Source organism: Musa acuminata, chromosome BXJ3-5, assembly GCF_036884655.1.
Source record: "Musa acuminata AAA Group cultivar baxijiao chromosome BXJ3-5, Cavendish_Baxijiao_AAA, whole genome shotgun sequence".
Lineage (NCBI taxonomy): Eukaryota > Viridiplantae > Streptophyta > Magnoliopsida > Zingiberales > Musaceae > Musa > Musa acuminata.
Genome location: NC_088353.1, coordinates 17,513,572 through 17,531,824, shown reverse-complemented (window position 1 = coordinate 17,531,824; position 18,253 = coordinate 17,513,572). Strand labels below are relative to the sequence as shown.

Genomic DNA, 18,253 nt, shown 5'->3' with positions numbered 1-18,253 from the left:
TATATATATGTATATATATATATATATATGTATATATATATATATATGTATATATATATATATATATGTATATATATATATATATATCTTCTTTGTTTATTATCTTCTTCACTGTGTCTCCGACCTGTCTTCACATCACTCTCTGATCTCTTTTGTTCGCTTCGCTGCAGCTTCTCTCGTGTTCACGGGCGCATTGAGCTCACAGAACACCACCTCATGTGCTTGCTGATGGCCTGCATCTCTACAAATAAGAGAAGGAACACTGGAAAGAAATATAAGGTGAATCAAACAAGTAAAAGATACTAAAGGCATGAAACGGACCTCGTGGATCCACAGTGCACAAATAATTGAGAGAGTCTTATATTTTCTTCCAGAACCAGAACATGAAAAGAACGCTTCAAATAAATTATTGGTGGATGAAAAGAATACGATCATGGAATCCATTTGCTTTTCCCGAAAGAAAAAACGCCATGTCGGTAATACAGATGGCTACCTGATTCCATGAGAGAGGACAAGTCTTCAGTTCAACGAAGAGAACAGTCGCACGATCCACCAATAATGCAGCAGACTGCTTTTGAATAAGCTCATTGTCCTCTTCCCACCAAAGAATCCAAATCATTGCCAATATAAGTAGAGAAGAATGTAATAGAAAACATGTATTCGAAGTAGTATAAATCTTTAAACTAACATACATCGTGAGGACAGATGCATACATCATGAGGGCGATTCCATCTTCCTTGTTGGCTTCAGACAGGGAGTCACGGGAGCGACGGATATATCTTCTGGTCTTGTGAAAGAAAATTCCCCAGCCTGAGCTGAGCTATCGCCAATCTAGTGGTCAGCAGTGGTTTGAAGAAAGGACAAAGAACACGGGTTGTGACTGTCGGGTTGATTCTGCTCAGGTTCGGGCGACGCCTGAATACAAGGATCGGATGTTTCTCTTTTACAGCTACCAGTGTTAATAACTCTTGCGGCTCCCCGCGGAGGAGGTGGTGGTGGTAAAAGCCAGCCCCGCTCTTTCTCCAGACGAGCCAAGCGAGAAGAATTGATATTTTCTCGAGAGCATCATTCTCTGCCGATATGCTACCGTTGGAGCCTTTTTGTTAACCCTGCAAAGAGAAGGAAGAGAATAATAAGTAATCGAAGGGAGGCCCGAGAAAGTTGCGTGTGTCACGCACCCGCACCCGCACCCGCACCCGCAGCAGCATAGCATCTCCCTCTCGCATATTTATGTGGCCCACGGTGGGGTTGTTTAAAGCGAAGCAACTGTCTTGCTTTAAGATTCGCGGAAGATTGAATGTACCGTAGGGAAACCTCAATTGGGCAGCGATACACGTGGTTGTCAACAGGATAGAAAAAGATAAAATGTTATGAAACTAATTCCTCATGTCGACAAGTGAATCATAACAAATATTCTCAGATTTTTTTTTTCCAAAATATATTTTGTTTTTATAATCCCTCGTGGTTATCACTGTGGGCGGTGATCCAGCTGCAGAACGGGTCCATCAACACAATGTGTTAGGTTATATTCGCTCTACTAAACACTTATTCACATTGGGACTTTCTCATTTAAGGCTGAAGGGATCTTGCCACGTCTCTGAGCGTAAAAAATTAAAGGAAGAAGATAGAAACTTATAAATTATAGAAGAAACTATAAAATGTATGGAATGTAATTGCATGGTTTATTAAGATAATTTGCTCTTGATGGCTATTTATACACGTTCAACATGAAGAATTTTCCTCAACTGTTCATATATTTTCTTAATTGCTTAGAGATTTCCTCAACTGTCTTGAGGAAATCTTATCTGCTTATCATGCCCCCGTAAGATTGAGCTTCTATCGAGGATGTTGATCTTGGACTGATGAGATGAAAATAGTTTACGGGCGAGAGGCTTTGTGAGTGAGTTTGCTAGTTGATCAGTCGTATGTACGTGAGAAACACGGAGTTGATGTCTGACAACTTGATCGGACATGAAGTGGAATTCGATGGCAATGTGTTTCATGCGGGAATGAAACATTGGATTGTCACGTAAGTAGGTAGCTCCAATATTATCACAATATATTGTAGGAGTAACTATGGAGTTGACATTGAGTTTCTTGAGCAAATTTGTGACCCAATTGAGTTCAGCAGCGGCGATGGCGATGTTACAGTATTCATCTTCAATTGTAGATCGTGCAACCGTCTTTTATTTTTTAGAACTCCAACTGATTGGAGTAGCTCCAAGGAAGACAATGTACCCTGACGTGGATGTTCTATCATCAAAGTTCCCTGCCCAATTAGCATCAACAAAGGCCTGGAGATGGAGTGAAGCATTTTTGCGAAGAAAAATGCTATGATTAAGAGTCCCTTTAAGATACAAAAAAATTTATTTGACCGCAGACCAATGCATAGTAGATGGTCAATGCATGAATTGTGATAATTTATTGACGGCAAATGAGATATCTGGACGGGTGAGAGCCAAGTACTGTAAGGAACCAAGGACTTGTCAATATTGAGTTGAATCTATAGTAGGGCTTCCATCACATAATTTAAGTGATTCACTAGTAGAGAGAGGAGTTGTAACCTCTTTCGCATCCTGCATGTTTATCTTTGATAATAAATCTTGAATATACTTTCTTTGTGATAGGAAGAGACCTGAAGATATAAATGTTGCTTCCACTCTCAAAAAGTAGCTTAAAGTTCCTAAATCTTTGAGGGAGAATCGATCAGCTAAGTACTTTAGAAATGCTTGAGTCTTCAAAGGATCGTTGCCTGTGACAATAATATCATCCACATATACTAAAAGATATATTATGCTTCCATTGTACTAGTAAATGAATAACGAGGTATCAGACTTAGAATTGATGAAGCCAATTGAGGTAAAAAACGAGCCAAGCTCGGTATACTAAGCCCTTAGAGCTTGACAAAGTCCATAAATAGCTTTTTGAAGTTTGTAGACATGCCTCGGATACTGAGGATGAATGAAACCAGAAGGTTACTGCATAAAGACATCTTCAGTAAGCGACCCCTGTAAAAAGGCATTGTTAACATTCAATTTTCGTATGTGTCAGTCCTTTGAGATGGCCAAACTCAAGATAAGACAGATTGTTGTGAGTTTAACAATGTGACTAAATGTCTCTATGAAGTCGACACCGGGTCGTTGATGAAACCCTTTGGTGACTAGATGTGCTTTATATTTGGCAACGAATCAGTCTGGGTTCCGCTTAATTCGACAGACCCATTTACACTCGATGATTTTTTTTGTGTGATGAAATAGTACTAAGGTCCATGTAGAGTTATGGAGGAAAGCATCATATTCGTCACACATGGCTTTATGCCAGTGAGAAGATTTTTGAGCTTGAGTGATTGTAGTGGGTTCACTGGCCTCAGTGGAGGAATTTGTTATAGCATGTAAGTTAAGGACTTGACGTGGTTTGAAAATACCACTTTTGGAGCGTGTTGTCATTGGATGTCTAGGGGCGATGGAAGTGGTAGATTGTGTTGGTGGTATAGCCGAGGGCGAGTCACTATCATGGACCGAGCTAGCCGTCGGCATGTCAATGTCACTAGGTCTAGGAGAAAGTAAAGCTAGTGGCAATGTTGCCAAGTATATTACTTCATTAATAGGGGAAACTTATATGAGGAAGAGAGTGGAGAAATAGAGAGAGTGAGAAGCTATTGAACTGGAGTAATAGTAGTATGTGGATCTTGAGGGTAAGGACTAGACGGTGTCGTGGGAGGTTCGTGTGATGAGATCAGAGGGATATTCCAATGATGTATGTTTATCGGAGTAGCCAACATAGTAGGATTGTTTTGAAAAGGAAAGATAGACTCCTCAAAAATAATATGACGTGATATAAAGACTTTTTTAGTTTGGAGTTCATAGCATCGAAAAGCATTATGTTCAAGAGAGTAGCCTATAAAAGTGCAAGGCTTAGATCGTAGTGTTAGTTTATGTGAGGCATAGGGACGGAGTCATGGATAACATAAACAGCCAAAAACTTTGAGTTTATGAAGGTTTGGAAGCTTGTGGAATAATTTTTTAAATGGTGACTGGTATTGTAAGACTATAGTGAGCATACGATTAATGAGATAAACTGCAGTTTGAAAAGCTATTGACAAAAAATGTGATGGCATGGATGCTTGATGTAGAAGGAAGAGACCAGTTTCAATGATATGCCGATGTTTGCATTCAGCAGAGCCAACCAATTGGGGAGTATGTGGGGGTGACTTGAGGTGTTGTATACCACAAACGGAGAGACAGGATGTGAGGGCTTGATATTTGCCTCCGCCATAAGAGTAAACTGTTCTAATAGAAGATTGAAAAAAATTCTCGACTAACTTTCGAAAGTTGGTAAATACTGTGGAAACATCAGACTTATGGTGGAGAGGATATAACCATGTATACTTAGTAAAATAGTCTATAAAAATGACATAAAAACGAAACTTGTCAAAAGAAGGAATTGGGGCAAAGCCCCACACATCGGTATAAATGATTTCAAATGGTTTAGAGCAAGAAATAGAGGTTGTCCCAAAAGATAATTAATGACTTTTATTGCAAAGACAAGCATCGCAATGAGTGACAGTGCTATTGATTTTCAAGGTAGAAAGAGAATAACGAGAAAGTAATTTTTGCTGGATGAAAGGGGAGGGATGACCAAGACGACGATGTCATACATCAACCGGAGCTACTACTGAAGAGTGAGCAGTAGGAAGGGTAATTTGCGAAGCGGATAGTCACTCATAAATGTTATCTTTGTTCTGGCCCTAGACTAAAGATGCCCCCGTACTCAAATCCTTGACAAGAAAAAAGTTAGGAAAGAATTCAATGGAGGTATTATTTTGTTTACAGAATTAAGAAATGGAAATGAGGTTTCTTTTAATGTTATGTGCACACAGAACATCATCGAGTGTAAAAGTTGTGGTAAGTGAACTAAGCATTGAGGAACTAGAATGAGTAATAGGAATTCTTTTACCATCACCGATGATGATATCTTCATTTCCATCATAGTTGTTGTGGATGGACAAGTTTTGAAGATCAGAGGTGATGTGATGAGAGACGCCCGAGTCCACAATCTAATTAGGTTGGGTAGGAGTTAGAGTAGCCATAAAATTCGCCTGAGGCCACTGTGATGGAACAGGGAGTCTAGGGCGAGGCCGACAGACTTTCGCGGAGTGTTCGACTTTATCACATAGTTGACAAATGACTCATTGGTGGCTTGTGAAGTCAAGACGCGATGGCTGAGGATTATGAAAGTTACCACCTTGATAGGGATAAGGGGGGTTTGGTCTAGGCCCCATAGGGCTAGGAGGCAGCTTAGCCAGACTATTGTTGACGTGCTTATTGTACTGGTTGCTCTTCCTCTTGGATTTTTGATTGACCTGAGCTGTAATAGGTTGTCCGGGCAACCTATCATCATGCTTCAAGTACGTCTCATAGTCGATCAACTTATCATAGAGTTCTTCGAATGATGTTGGTGAGTCCCGTGCCCGAAGTGCTTCTTTGTACTCGCCTCCTAGGCCATTGAGGGTATAAATTAGGACTTCTTTATCACTGAGAGAATGACCTATCAAAGCCAAGTCATCGATGATAACTTTGATATTTTGTAGATAATCAACAATAGTACTTTCCTCTTGTTTTGTTTTCATCAGATTGGAGAGAAGTCCGAGCATGCAAGTACGCGAGCGATTTGCCAAAGTTATTTGTAACCTGCACCATGCTTCTACCACAGTCGTACATGAGGATATCAGCGGGGCAACGGATCCAGCAACTGAGGCTTGAATAGCTTGGAGGATAAGGCGATCTTGACGTAACCATAGTTTATGGGCTGGATTTGGCACTGGACTAGGTTCTCCTGGGATGTTGACCATTTCAGGTGGACACTGGAGAGAGCCATCAACGTAACCTAGGAGATCATAGCCAAATAGAAGATTAGAAAGTTGTGCCCGCCAAGATGGTAGTTGCCGCCTTTGGATAATTTGAAGGGAAGGAGTACTATAGCATTGATGGTGATAAGACTTTGAGAAGTACTATAGTTCCCTGCAGGAATAAAAAATGGAATGGTAGAGGTAGACAATGAAGACATTTGGAATGGCAGAAGTGCTGTAGAAGAGTCGTTGTATGCAATGCCGAAGAGAGCTGTTGCTTCTTCCAGAGGTACTGGTAGAGCTTGGTGGTTGGGATTTGAGGGCTCTAAGTGTTATGATCAAGAGTACTAAGAGGGGGTGGGGGGGTGAATTAGTGTAACGAAAAACTTTCAACGATTTAAAACGACATTCGTACGATGAAATCATTTCCGACGTAAAACTATTTTCAGAAACTTAACTTGAAGGCAAGTTCGTAAAGGAGTGCAGCAAAAGTAATGAGAAAGTAAAGCACATATGGAGGTTTGCAGTAAGGTAAGCAGCAAGAATAAATGTAAACCAGAGAGCACCGCAATTTTAGAGTGGTTCGGTCAATCTTGACCTACATCCACTTTTGGCTTCCTCCTCCGCCGAGATCACCGACGTCCACTAGAGGCCTTCCTTCAATAGGCGAAGGCCAACAACCCTTTTATAGTTTCACTCCTTTTGACGACCTTAGGAGACAACCCTTATAGAATTTTCACTCTTCTCTTGAATGATCGAAACTTGAAAGAAAAGAGGGAGGAGAACTTTTAGCTTATACAACACTTTTGAGCTCTAAAAATCATAGAGTAAGATTAGATTTTCGGTGCCCTTTGATGCAGGAAAGGGCGGGGTTTATATAGACCCCAAACTGGTTTGAATTTAGAGCTCAAAAATATCATCTCTCAGATTTTCGAGGTCCTAGCGGTACTACCACCATAACTGGGCGGTACTACCTCTCGGAGACCGAGCTCAGGCGGTACCACCTCCTGACAGGGGCAGTACCACCGCCTAGTCTCGCTTGGAGACTGAGCCCAGGCGGTACCACTGCCTGACCTGGGCGGTGCCAGACATCGCATATGCAGTTGGTGTTACTAGCAGATTTCTTGCAAATCCAAGCAAAGAGCACTAGGCAGCAGTGAAGTGGATTTTTAGATATCTCAAAGGGAGCTATAAGGTTTGTTTAAGCTTTGGAGGTGGACCACATGTGTTGACAGGTTACACAGATGCAGATATAACAAGAGATATAGATACGAGAAAGTCTACTTCAGGTTATATACTTACTTTTGTAGGGGGAGCTGTGTCATGGCAATCCAGGTTGTAAAGGTGTATTGCTCTCTCCACCACAGAAGCAGAATATATTGCTGCTACAGAGGTATGCAAAGAAATGTTATGGATGAAAGAATTCTTACAAGAATTGGGGCTGAAATAAGAAAATTATATGATGCATTGTGACAGCTAGAGTGCCATCCATTTGTGTAAGAACCCAATGTTTCATTCCAAGTCAAAGCATATATATGTCAGATACCACTGGATTCGAAATGTATTTGAAGAGAAGCAGTTGCAGCTTCAAAAAATTCACACAGATGACAACGGAACAGACATGTTGACAAAAACTTTACCAAAAGAAAGACAGGAGATATGCTGACAGTTGGTCGGCATGGCTTCACATTGAGGAGTCATAGGACAGCCTCCCTTATGGGCTGAAGGGGGAGGTTATTGGGCTGGCAGCCCATAAATTCAGCTCATAGTGGGCTTGGGCAGCCCATAACTCACCCCCTCTTAACCTAACCCTAATTAACATTAGGGGGGTGTGGTGACTGCGTTTTAGAGGCAGAAAAAGGCATAAATAGGGCACCAACGTGGGAGAAGGCAACAGCCACGGGATTCCAAAGAAAAGAAAGAAAACAAGGCAGAAAATGAAGAGAAAGAAAGGGAAGAAGACAAGGACAATATAGAGAGGTTGTTCTCAATCATCTAGTAGTGTTCTCATATCAGGTTATTGTTGAATCTCGGATTTTGATGATAAAATCAATTGATGAGTTATTTGATCTAATCCATATTATTGAGTTAAGTATGCAGGATTAACTACGATAACCAGAAAACACAAAGCAAGAATACCGGAGTCAAGTTCGATGAACGTTTAAGAGTCCGAAGAATCGTCAGAGATGCTGATGGAACCAACCGAGAAGAAATCGGGAACCTATTGGAAGTTCGCCGAAGAGATCGTCGTAGGTTCGCAGAGATCACCGAGAAGTCTCGGCTACTCATTAAAGTCATCACAAGTTCAGGAGCATGCTTGGACCCCGTCGGAAGAAGTTCGTCGGAAAGCTCGTCGGAACAAGACTTGACGTTCGCGGTTGATAAAATTGCTTAGGATGTGTTTTGTTATGTAGTTCACTTGTAATTAGGATTAGGATTAAGAAGATAATCCTATATCCTGGTTAGGGGCCAATTGGGCCCGAGTTCGGACTAGTTTAGGCCAAGATTGAAGCCCAACTAGTGGCTGAAAACACTATAGTCGGGCTGAAAACACTGTAGGCGATGGCACCGCCCAGCACCCGAGAGCTGGGCGGTGACACCTCCTGGGCTGGGCGGTTGCACCGCCCAGCACCCGAGCGCTGGGCGGTGGCACCGCTTGGCTGGGCGGTGGCACCGCCAGCATCGGGAAACCAAAGAGAATTCAAATTTGGAGCCCAAATTTGAATCCTCTTGAGGCCTATAAATACCCCTCAAAACTCAGCTGAGAATACAACTTTTTGTGTAGCAAAAGTTTGAGAGAAAGGTCTTAGAAAAGTGTTAGCTTGTCTTCATTTCAATTTGCTAGTGTTCACCTCATCTCTTCTCGAAAATCCGTAAGAGAGTGAACCGCTTGTAAAGAGTTGTAAGAGGGGTATTTACCCTTCCATTTCAAGAGACTTGCTAGTGGAATGTGGGAGCCTCATCGAAGAGGGGCCTCGCAAGTGGAGTAGGTCATTTGACCGAACCACTCTAAAATTGGTGTGATTCTTGGTTTGCATTTCATTATTGCTATTTACATTATTGCAAACCTTCTTATATGCTTTAAGTTCCTTATTACTTTTGCTGCACATATTTAAGAATACGCTTTCAAGATTAAGCTTTTCAAGTTCCGTTCTTATCGTACGAAAGATTTATTAAAACCGAAGTTTTAATCCACTGCACTAATTCACCCCCCCCTCTTAGTGCCGCTCCGATCCTAACAGTTAGATCAAATCTACAGTAGACTCTTACTGTGATTACTTGGAGAGGTTTTAGATATCATGGACAGTGACGTGATCCTTGTATCACAATTATTCTCTTGTGATTATTACTAGGGTTTAGGGCAAGAGATTGAGATTTGTATATTCATTATTTTCATAGTGGATTATCTCTAGTTTGCCCCGTGGTTTTTACCCTTCGTATTGAAGGGATTTTCCACGTATATCTTGGTATTTTGTTTGATTATGCTTCCATTTAATTCCGCTGCGTATTATGGTCTTCTAGTATTTGTTCATATATAAAAATTATTCCGTTTTATATCCTCGTCACAATGAGCTGTCACATGAACCATCCATTAAACCTTAGTTTATATGTCTAAGCTCTTCGTGCAGTGCAGTGGCTCAACGTCATAATGACCATGTGAGTAGGGGAGACAATGTAACTCGAGGCCAACCTGCTGTCTCTTGTCTTCATGTTCTATCGTCGTATTGTCTTCTGCAAGCAAAGTTTTTAGACACGGAGCTCGTTGCGAAAATCTGGGTCCGAATTGGCTGATCTATTCGGCCCAATTTGGGTCTATCAAGGGCCCAATTGCCTCCAGATTAAGTTAATAGGATCACCTAACATTCCTAACTTAATCTACATGCTAACTACGATATTTCTTAAGACATTTACTGCAACTTGCTCTGGTGCGTCAATCGCTTCTTCCGACGAACATCCGACGAACCTTCGGCGATGCTCATGCGGACTTCCGGCAAACTCCTGAACTTGTAACAATCCACTTGGCGAGTTCCGATGAGCTTCTTTGGCAAGCTCTTGGACTTCTAGGATTTGTTCCCGTAGAACTTCCGACGACCATCCGAACTTCCGTCGAACTCTCGAACCCCCAACATGATCATGGTCTTGACTCCAGCGCAACTCCTGCTGCATGTCTTATTGTCATCATAGTTAATCCTGCACACTTATCTCAACATATGGATTAGATAACAAATGATAATTAACTTCATCATCAAAATCCGAGATTCAACACTAAGGTGTTCTCTCTTCTAAGGGTTGAGGTGCGGTTGCAACAGTGTTAGCAGCAGAAGGCTGCACCGATGCTGGAGAAGGCTGCACTAATGCTGGAGAAGGCTGCAGCAATTTCTGCAGTGATGTAGAATGCAAGAGAGATTTCACAGTGATGCAAGAGAGATTGTTGCAGCGAGGCGAGAGAAATCTCTACAGCTTGCAACGATTTTTGTAACGATGCTGGAGAAATCTGCAAGGTTGGAGATAGTTGCAGTAATGCAATGTTGGAGTTTGGTGGCCGGAAGAGCGACGGAGTTTTCAGCGAAAGACTTCGATTGGCAAGGGAGCAGCAGTTGGCAGTAGAAACAAAGGTCACGACTGTGCTTCCTTTAGGAGCGTTGCCCACGGAAGAAGTGTCGATGTAGTGGGCGTGGCGACAACGACTGTAGCAGCGGTGGCACCACCATTATCTCAATCTCTACTGCTACGGCAGGTGTGATCTGATACTAGCAGCCGCAAGTGCTGCAGTAGGCTGCAACGAATGGTTACGGTTGAGGGGCGGAGACGTCGCCGCGAGAGGGATGGTTGAGCAATTGCGACTGTGACCCAAGGGGAGGCAGTGGACTCCGGTCGGAAAGCGATCGCGGGGCTGTGTCGAGGTGACTGCTTTGTTACTTTAGATTAATATTGCCGAGGTACGCCGAGGTAGAGGAAATGATAAGCGACTACCAGCTCAGGTAGGAGAACACTACGAAACAGGGTAAGCAGCGTCGACGTCGAGCTCCTCAACAAGGTTGTGTGAGGAGTCAAACGACGAGAAGAGAGTTTACTCTAAGTAAGGTGCTCTGATATCATGTAAAGAATTAAACGAAAAAGATAGAAAGATATAAATTGTAGAAGAAACTATGAAATGTAATTGCATAGTCCATTTAGATAGTGAGCTCTTAATAGCTATTTATATACGTTCAGTAGGGAAGATTTTCCTCCGCTCATATTTTTCCTCAATTGCTTAGAGATCTCCTCAATTGCCTTGAGGAAATATTATCTATTTATCAAGGAGATGCACCCCTTCTTATATCAGAGTTCTTCACATTTCATCAAGGCTCCAACCATGAACCACCACGCCGGGTCGACCATCCTCCACCTCAGTATAGGACCGACCTCCCTAGAATAGGCCACCGACACCAAGAGCTAACACAATATGAAGAGAAGATGTTCCTATGACATTATCTAGTATACTTATCAAATTTTAATTTGTATATAATCATATTTCTAAACTGCATCAAACCAATTCAGGCCGGTTTAATCCGAATACGATAACAGCTTCAACTGGATTATTGCAATGCCCATGGCTGATGCCCGTCAGCTTTCTTTTGTCTCTTATTACACATTAGAGCACCCATTATAACTCTGGGTTGTAGTCATGCGTCCCGATTCAGCGCCTCACTGGAATGCAGGTAACTTAAACAACAGAAGGTAATATTATTAGTTCGCAAAACGATATCACAACGAGTCTTCCATATTTTTTTTGTTGGGAAAAACCTGTTAAAACGAAATATTAGAATAAGAGGATCAGAATAACATTAAGAACATAGATCTTGGCTCTAACATGGATCTCCTCGAAAGAAAATTCTAGGTCTCACAGAGTGTATATCATAGGAAAGTACATTAGAGAGAGTAAATACAGATCAACACCGTTAGGATTGTAGAGTTTGCTGCAAGGATTCTCCATATAAAATTTGGGCCAAAACTGATAACGACCACCGATCGTCAAACAGAAAACTCAGAAACCTAATATTTCTCTTTCTATTCCTCTCTCCTCTTTCCTATGCACGCTGCTATTTCTCTCTCCTCTTTTCTCAGCACGCCGCTCGCTACACAGTGCAATCTGATCTATTTTCCTCACCTTCTCTCTCCTCTTTTTAATTTCTTTCATTTGCTGAATAGGCCCAATTGTCTCGGCCCACATGAGCTGCACCCAACATTTTTCACCTCTTGTGTCCGAAACGCCGAATAAGAGAAGAGGTCAAAGCTCGCTCAGCAAGTAACCAATCACTAGTACCCTTTCAAACAACTACGTATACAAAACTTCATGCGAGGAAACAAGAAATGAACAGAACCTAGCGCATGATGATTGGCAAATTTCATAATCTGTAAAGCAACATCTTAGCTACGTGATTAAGACATTGAAGCAGCAATATCCCCATGGCGTAAAGGCAGTGCAACCAAATCTCGCAAGGGAAAAGAGAATTGTTTATCATAAAGAACTTGATAGCAGCACCAATCATTCAGATCGCTCAAGCACATCAGCAATACTATGCGCCCAAGATGATCCAACTAAAGTAGCCAAGCCAGATGATGTTATCGAGGAAATATACTCATCAAGTAAGTATACTACTTAAAGTCCTCAATTATGAAGAAAATGTGAAATTCTAACTAGATCCTGGATCAAAAGTATTACATCCATATCAATATAAACACAGATGACCGTCATTTAGATGTTAGTCCCCCGGTAAGTTCTACTTGCTTTCTACAAGACTACTATCCCGAGCTTGAGTTTCTTCCTACTTTGGGTCGGCCATCACATAATGATACGCAATTACCAAAACAAGTATAAATATGCCAAGAAAATTAGCAAAAAATCCCAAATCTTGATCATCGATCATCTGCAAAATAGAAATCTTAAAAAAAAGTTATATCATTGCCCAGTTCATAAACATGATGCAAATAAAATTACACAAAGGTATGACACGATCAGTGAGCTTTAGCCAGAATAATGCATGCTAACTTCAGCAATCTGCAATTGCGATCACACTTTGAACAAATGACCAAGGGAAACCAAAAAATTAATATGCTTAAATAAGCAACTCTAAAGTGTATTCAGAAGTTTCATTTAATGAGAATTAATTATAACATATTCTATTTGTGTGAGGTTAGTATCATCCTCGACAGTTGAAACACCTTGCAACCTTCTTTTTAGGGTGACTCACTTTTATCTAAACTATTTGGTTTCTTAGTAACAACCGAAGGTGGCAGCAGCATAAGTTTTGTCTACCAATAGGTAATGACAAATGCATACCAGTCGCTGTAATAAACATTGAACGGTAACCACTGCATATATCAAGTAACCATGTAAATAGCACATGCCAGAATATATGCAACCAGTAAGGATTCCACTTGAAACAAAAGCTGCAACAGAAGATAAAGTTTAGGCAATCCATCTTAATTACTTACAATATTCTACTTGGAAAAGCCAAAAGATAAAACAGCAAGCCAGTGCAAGAGACGGCTCTGGAGTTGGTCATATGGAAAGAGTTTTAGCACCCACAAGTAGAAAGACCTCTCATGTACCACCCAAGAGTTCAGGTCCAATCAAAGCAACAGAGAAGTGGTAAAAAATAACCTAACAGTAAAAGAATTGGTCAAGTAATGATTCTCTTTCAACCAAAAATGAGCAATTAAAAAGAGTAGTGACTGTTTCAACTTTGAAGGATAAAAAATATTATGTTCCCTTCTTACCACTTGAATCCTCCACCTTCCCTCAATCCTTGCTCCCCTTACCGTCAAGGATATTTCCAAAAGCAATCATCTTTGGGGCCATTTTCTCTGGTGGGAAAAAGGATCACAACTTATTTCAAATTTTCTTTTTCGATTAAACATTTTAGTGACTAAGATTGCCCATGCTTCCCTTCCATTGAAAACACAAGAAGGACGAAGAACATCGTCCACAAATTTCAGGCTTCCTTTGAAGGCCTAATCAAGTAGTTACTCTTGATAGAGAAGCATATTTAGACTTCACATCTTCCCATAGGTTGTCCATGTATAATAATAGGAACTTTTTGAATCTTAATCAAATAGCTAATATCTACTCTGTGGACATATCGGATTCTTTACATCCAAAGGACAGCAGCATATGACTTAAACAAGTCCCAGTTTTAAAAACCATGCTACAGTAAGAAATTGACTTGAAAAAAAATCATATTGCACCATCCTCCCCTTCAGTGTAACAGTCAAATGAGGGATGAGAGATAGCCATCTACATAGTGGATATGATATAATTATATTGACCAAATAACTTTACACTTCCATATATAATTCCTAATCCAAGTACTAGCTCAAACATGAGAACTAAATCAATTTTAAGGTCCCAAATATTGGCTTCAGTTCATAGTTGATGATGATGGTCTTCATAGCTTCAAAAACCGAATCCAAATATTCAAGGAAGTCTCTTGCTATTGTAATAAAGCAAACTTTTAAGACTGAGTTGACAGAGACAAAATGTTGAACAATGAGTCCAATGTTAACCACCTACAAGAGAAAATTTTCATCTAGCAGTGTGCAAAATTGGTTGTGGCCGATGGTACAAATATTTAGTGAATAATTTAATTAGATCAGATTACAATTAGTCTTATGAATAAAGGCTATGGTATCAAGATTAAATGATCCACTCAGATCTACTTGGACAAGCAGCTGGCCTCATAGCCGAGGCCAATTTGATCATTTCACTGAGTCTAGTATGTCTAATGGTTTTTGTTATCTCGTTACTTTGGTCTCTTTCCTCTTCCTTTATTGTGGTCTACGGGTCAGATTTAGTGAGATGGTACTCTTCAGGGCAACATTAGCTAGGTTGGGCAGTGGACTGGAAACCCTTCTATAAACTTGATAGAGCCCTATGTTATGTGATGAAAAAAATTGTCTACAATCCCCTGTGTGCCAGCACCTTAAAATGAACCCAAAAGTTGTTGACTGACAAAATCTAGAAAGTGCAAAATGGGATGATTTAGACTCACCATTGCAGTAAAATATTTCAATTCAAATGTAATAAGTTGCAAACTGTTTTACAAGGAGAGTGCGAAATATCATTAGCTGCATTAGCAACCTCTTACTGGGACACCTTTCATATTTTTCTTTTTCATCTTCCCCTGGGTTCGCATTATCTACTTTTAGATGCTTCTCAATGAAAAAGCTTTGTGATGTCTAATTCTTCTAGTTACGGTAGCAGAAAATCCTATTGTTGTCGGATAAAAATCAGACCAATCAACCAACCGAATTTCCATTTGGATCTGATCACAAGTTCTTCCATTCTCCGCTGAAATCTAGTAAACATCATCTTTAATAGGTTTACTGAAAACAAGTTTAATAATCAGAGTGTTTCAACTTAGATCATTGACAGGCAGGCATCCGAATTTGTCGTGAACACAAAAGAGATATTGATGAATGGCCAAGTATCAAGGCATCTCTTCCTATGAATTTTTTGGTACCTTTCTACCCTTCCACAGCACAATTTATATTCAAACTACCATTCTTTAGGTTTTTGGAAAAAGCAAGGTACAAATGAACCTAGTGCAGACTTCCCGGTGACACAGTTCAATTCATGCCCAGAGGTCTAATTGCTCCTAGAGGTAAGATGTTCCTGATGTTTAGAATGACTTCTTCGGTTCCTTCATGTCAATCACCTATTCATTCGCTTGACTTGCTAAATTTGAACACAATACATGCAACAAGGCAAGATAAGCATAAAATAGTCGAAGAGAAGATATTTGGCTTTGACTACTCAAAATTTATCTTCTAGTTACACTGATCAACAGGAATACGCAGCTTTAAGCAACAATGTTTACTAAAAATTTGAGTGTGTTCCCTATTCGAGGGCACAATCTTGCTATCCGTACTTATCGTCTTCTTTCACTTTCATGATGCTCTTTCACTAGCATTACTAAAAGCTCTTCATGGTTTGCGGCTTGTAGATTCCTTGGATAGGTTGACAAACATAGTAAAATGCTCACATGGATAAACAGCCGCGGAGATACCGTCACCGGATATAAATATTACACAATACGGGTACGGCAATCTGAAGTATATGTATTATCTAGAATTATCTATGTAAAACAAGAGATGAGAAGAAATGATAGTACAAAAATATCTATATAAAATGGTTAAAATTCGCAAGGGGAAAAAACTGCAGAAAGTATCCATGAGATCCCAGAAACATATGGCGGACCTATGGAATTCACGTTAATTACCATAGACTTGAGGATGCTTGAACGAAGTATCTGGCCACTAATCATGGAGCATTTAGCAAAACTTGGTAACGAGTGCAGACAAGCGAGACTTGTTTTGCCAGATCCGATCCAGCTCATCTGGACCGGGATCCGCAGGGGTGGCCTGATTCCATGGGATTCGTGGCTAGATTATCAAATCACAAGCGAAATCTTAGGTACGAGAGGCAGAAACCCACGGTTTACTTGAGGCAAGCAGAGATGAAGAACAAGAGAAGGGAGAGAGCTAAGAGAATGGATAAACCAGACCAGAGATGGAACGTACATAAAAGCTTAGATCTTACGCAGATGAAAACATCATATATTCTAAACCGAAAGACTGCATCTAGAGATCAGATCAAAGAGATGGCAGAACTAAGCGATCTTGCGAAACGAAACATAATCGAAGTGAGGTTACGAAAGCAGACGATCCAACACATCAAAGACACCCTTAAGGTCTCACCTTCGCCTCCTCCCCTCGAACCCTAGAGCTCCTGTTTCGCGCCTCGACTTCCCCTGCTGGATCACGAAACACGTTGGGGTCTGTGATTTGGATCCGAACTGCGATTTCGATTCGTAATATTTGAATAAAGGGATCCACACCATTTTTATATGACTTCTTATGCCTTTATCAATCACCCCAAGCCGCCTTGTTAGTTTCTCTTCTTTCGAATAAAGCGAAACCGTCTAACAACTTTTCTCTGCTGCGTACGTTGACCGAGCATCTCATGTTGGAGAAAAAGAATAATACTTAAGTAGTGACATAAAAAAAGATGAATGACGTCTTTGAATTCAAACTTTTGTCATCTCGAAGGGTAATAATATGTACCTAGGGTTATATCTCATCTCATGCACGAGATATATATTGCACTCAAAATACGATGGATGGCAAATAACTTAATTTGGCAATCATATTTGATCTTCATATATAAAAAATTAAAAAAAATAAAACAATCATGGAAATACAATGAAGTATGTTACAAGCTATTGACAAAAATGTTCGAGATTTGCTATAAGCTATTGACGAGTAATTCGTTGTTATAATGATTTAAAAACGTATTATGATATCAAAGATTTCTTACACGATATAGTCACACCATCATGTCATTTGGATCGTATTGCAAAGACAATCAATCGTACATTCAAGTTCATCGCTTTCTCATGATGATCATGCCCTCGAGTCAGCCACATCATTTAAACCATCGAATCATCAAAGCGATCCATCCTCAAGTCGGTTTTTCTTGCTTAAGTTGATATTATCTTTAAATAAGTCGTGAGTTGACTATAATCAAGTCGGTAACTGTCACTTAGTAGCAGGTGAAGCTCAACTTGATCTTAAAACCAAAGAATTTTTTATTTTTCTTTCCTTAAAAGAGGAGGAGGAACTCTGTACCACCCAACTATCGAGGCTTTGATATTAATAGTCAAATAAATCTATGATGAGTCCACGTCCAGCAACATCCACTAGTCAGTCATCTTGATCTCTTAGCCTGCACACGACCCATGTCGGGTCAACGAACACCTAGTCTTACTGGCCTATGTCAGAACCGACTATATCAAGTCAACTTGGGCTAGTCTGCGGTCAATTCATTAGACTACGTTTAACTTACAATAGACCATCTACGAGATTGGCTCCAGCTCAATCAATCCAACAAACATATAAGCATTAAGGTGCCAAGTGTTCTGCCATTATGTTTTTGAGACAAACCCTTATCTCAAATCATAATGAGGGGCAAATGATATAACAATGATTTATAATTTATCAAGAATCGAATTAGCTTTAAAATGATGACATGTCAACTACGTGTAACCACCTACAATAGAATCAAGATAATTGAACCTATATTTAACCTCAAAAAGAATTTATTCTTCAACTGCATAATTCAATATATGAAAGTATTAGAAAACATAATATCGCGTGAGATTCAATATATATAAACAATTAATGGAAGAATATTATCGATTCTTGACACTAGAAAATCCATGTCTTACACATTCAATACGATCTCCCGGGTACGAGATTGTACACATCAAATGCAGAATCATAAGAGTCAACTATTTGTAATTGGCCAGAGCCTATTACATATTAATTACATATTTCTCACAAATTTACAAGATTCTTAGG

General features: G+C 40.2%; 1 protein-coding gene across 5 annotated transcripts; it reads right to left on the bottom strand.

Annotated features, from left to right (window-relative positions):
* Positions 1-61: 61 nt before the first annotated feature.
* Positions 62-16,810, bottom strand: LOC103974124 (dolichyl-diphosphooligosaccharide--protein glycosyltransferase subunit 4A-like). Of its 5 annotated transcripts, XR_010496480.1 has the most exons (4): positions 16,592-16,810; positions 693-1,109; positions 494-594; positions 62-262 (listed from the first exon to the last, which is right to left on the bottom strand). XR_010496480.1 is itself a non-coding variant. In XM_009388881.3 (2 exons), the coding sequence occupies exon 2, from the start codon at positions 12,757-12,759 to the stop codon at positions 12,658-12,660; it is 102 nt and encodes a 33-aa protein (XP_009387156.1). In that variant the 5' UTR covers positions 12,760-12,774; positions 16,592-16,805; the 3' UTR covers positions 12,480-12,657. The 5 variants fall into 5 exon arrangements, 2 of the variants coding, with proteins under 2 accessions (XP_009387156.1, XP_009387157.1); XR_010496478.1 differs by lacking the exons at positions 62-262; positions 494-594; positions 693-1,109 and adding exons at positions 12,480-13,496; positions 13,613-13,699; XR_010496479.1 differs by lacking the exons at positions 62-262; positions 494-594; positions 693-1,109 and adding an exon at positions 12,480-13,282.
* Between the last annotated feature and the right edge of the window lie 1,443 nt (positions 16,811-18,253).

Coding starts and splice junctions, on each gene's coding strand:
- LOC103974124 (XM_009388881.3), bottom strand. CDS start 12,759: ATGATCGATGATCAAGATTTGGGATTTTTTGCTAATTTTCTTGGCATA.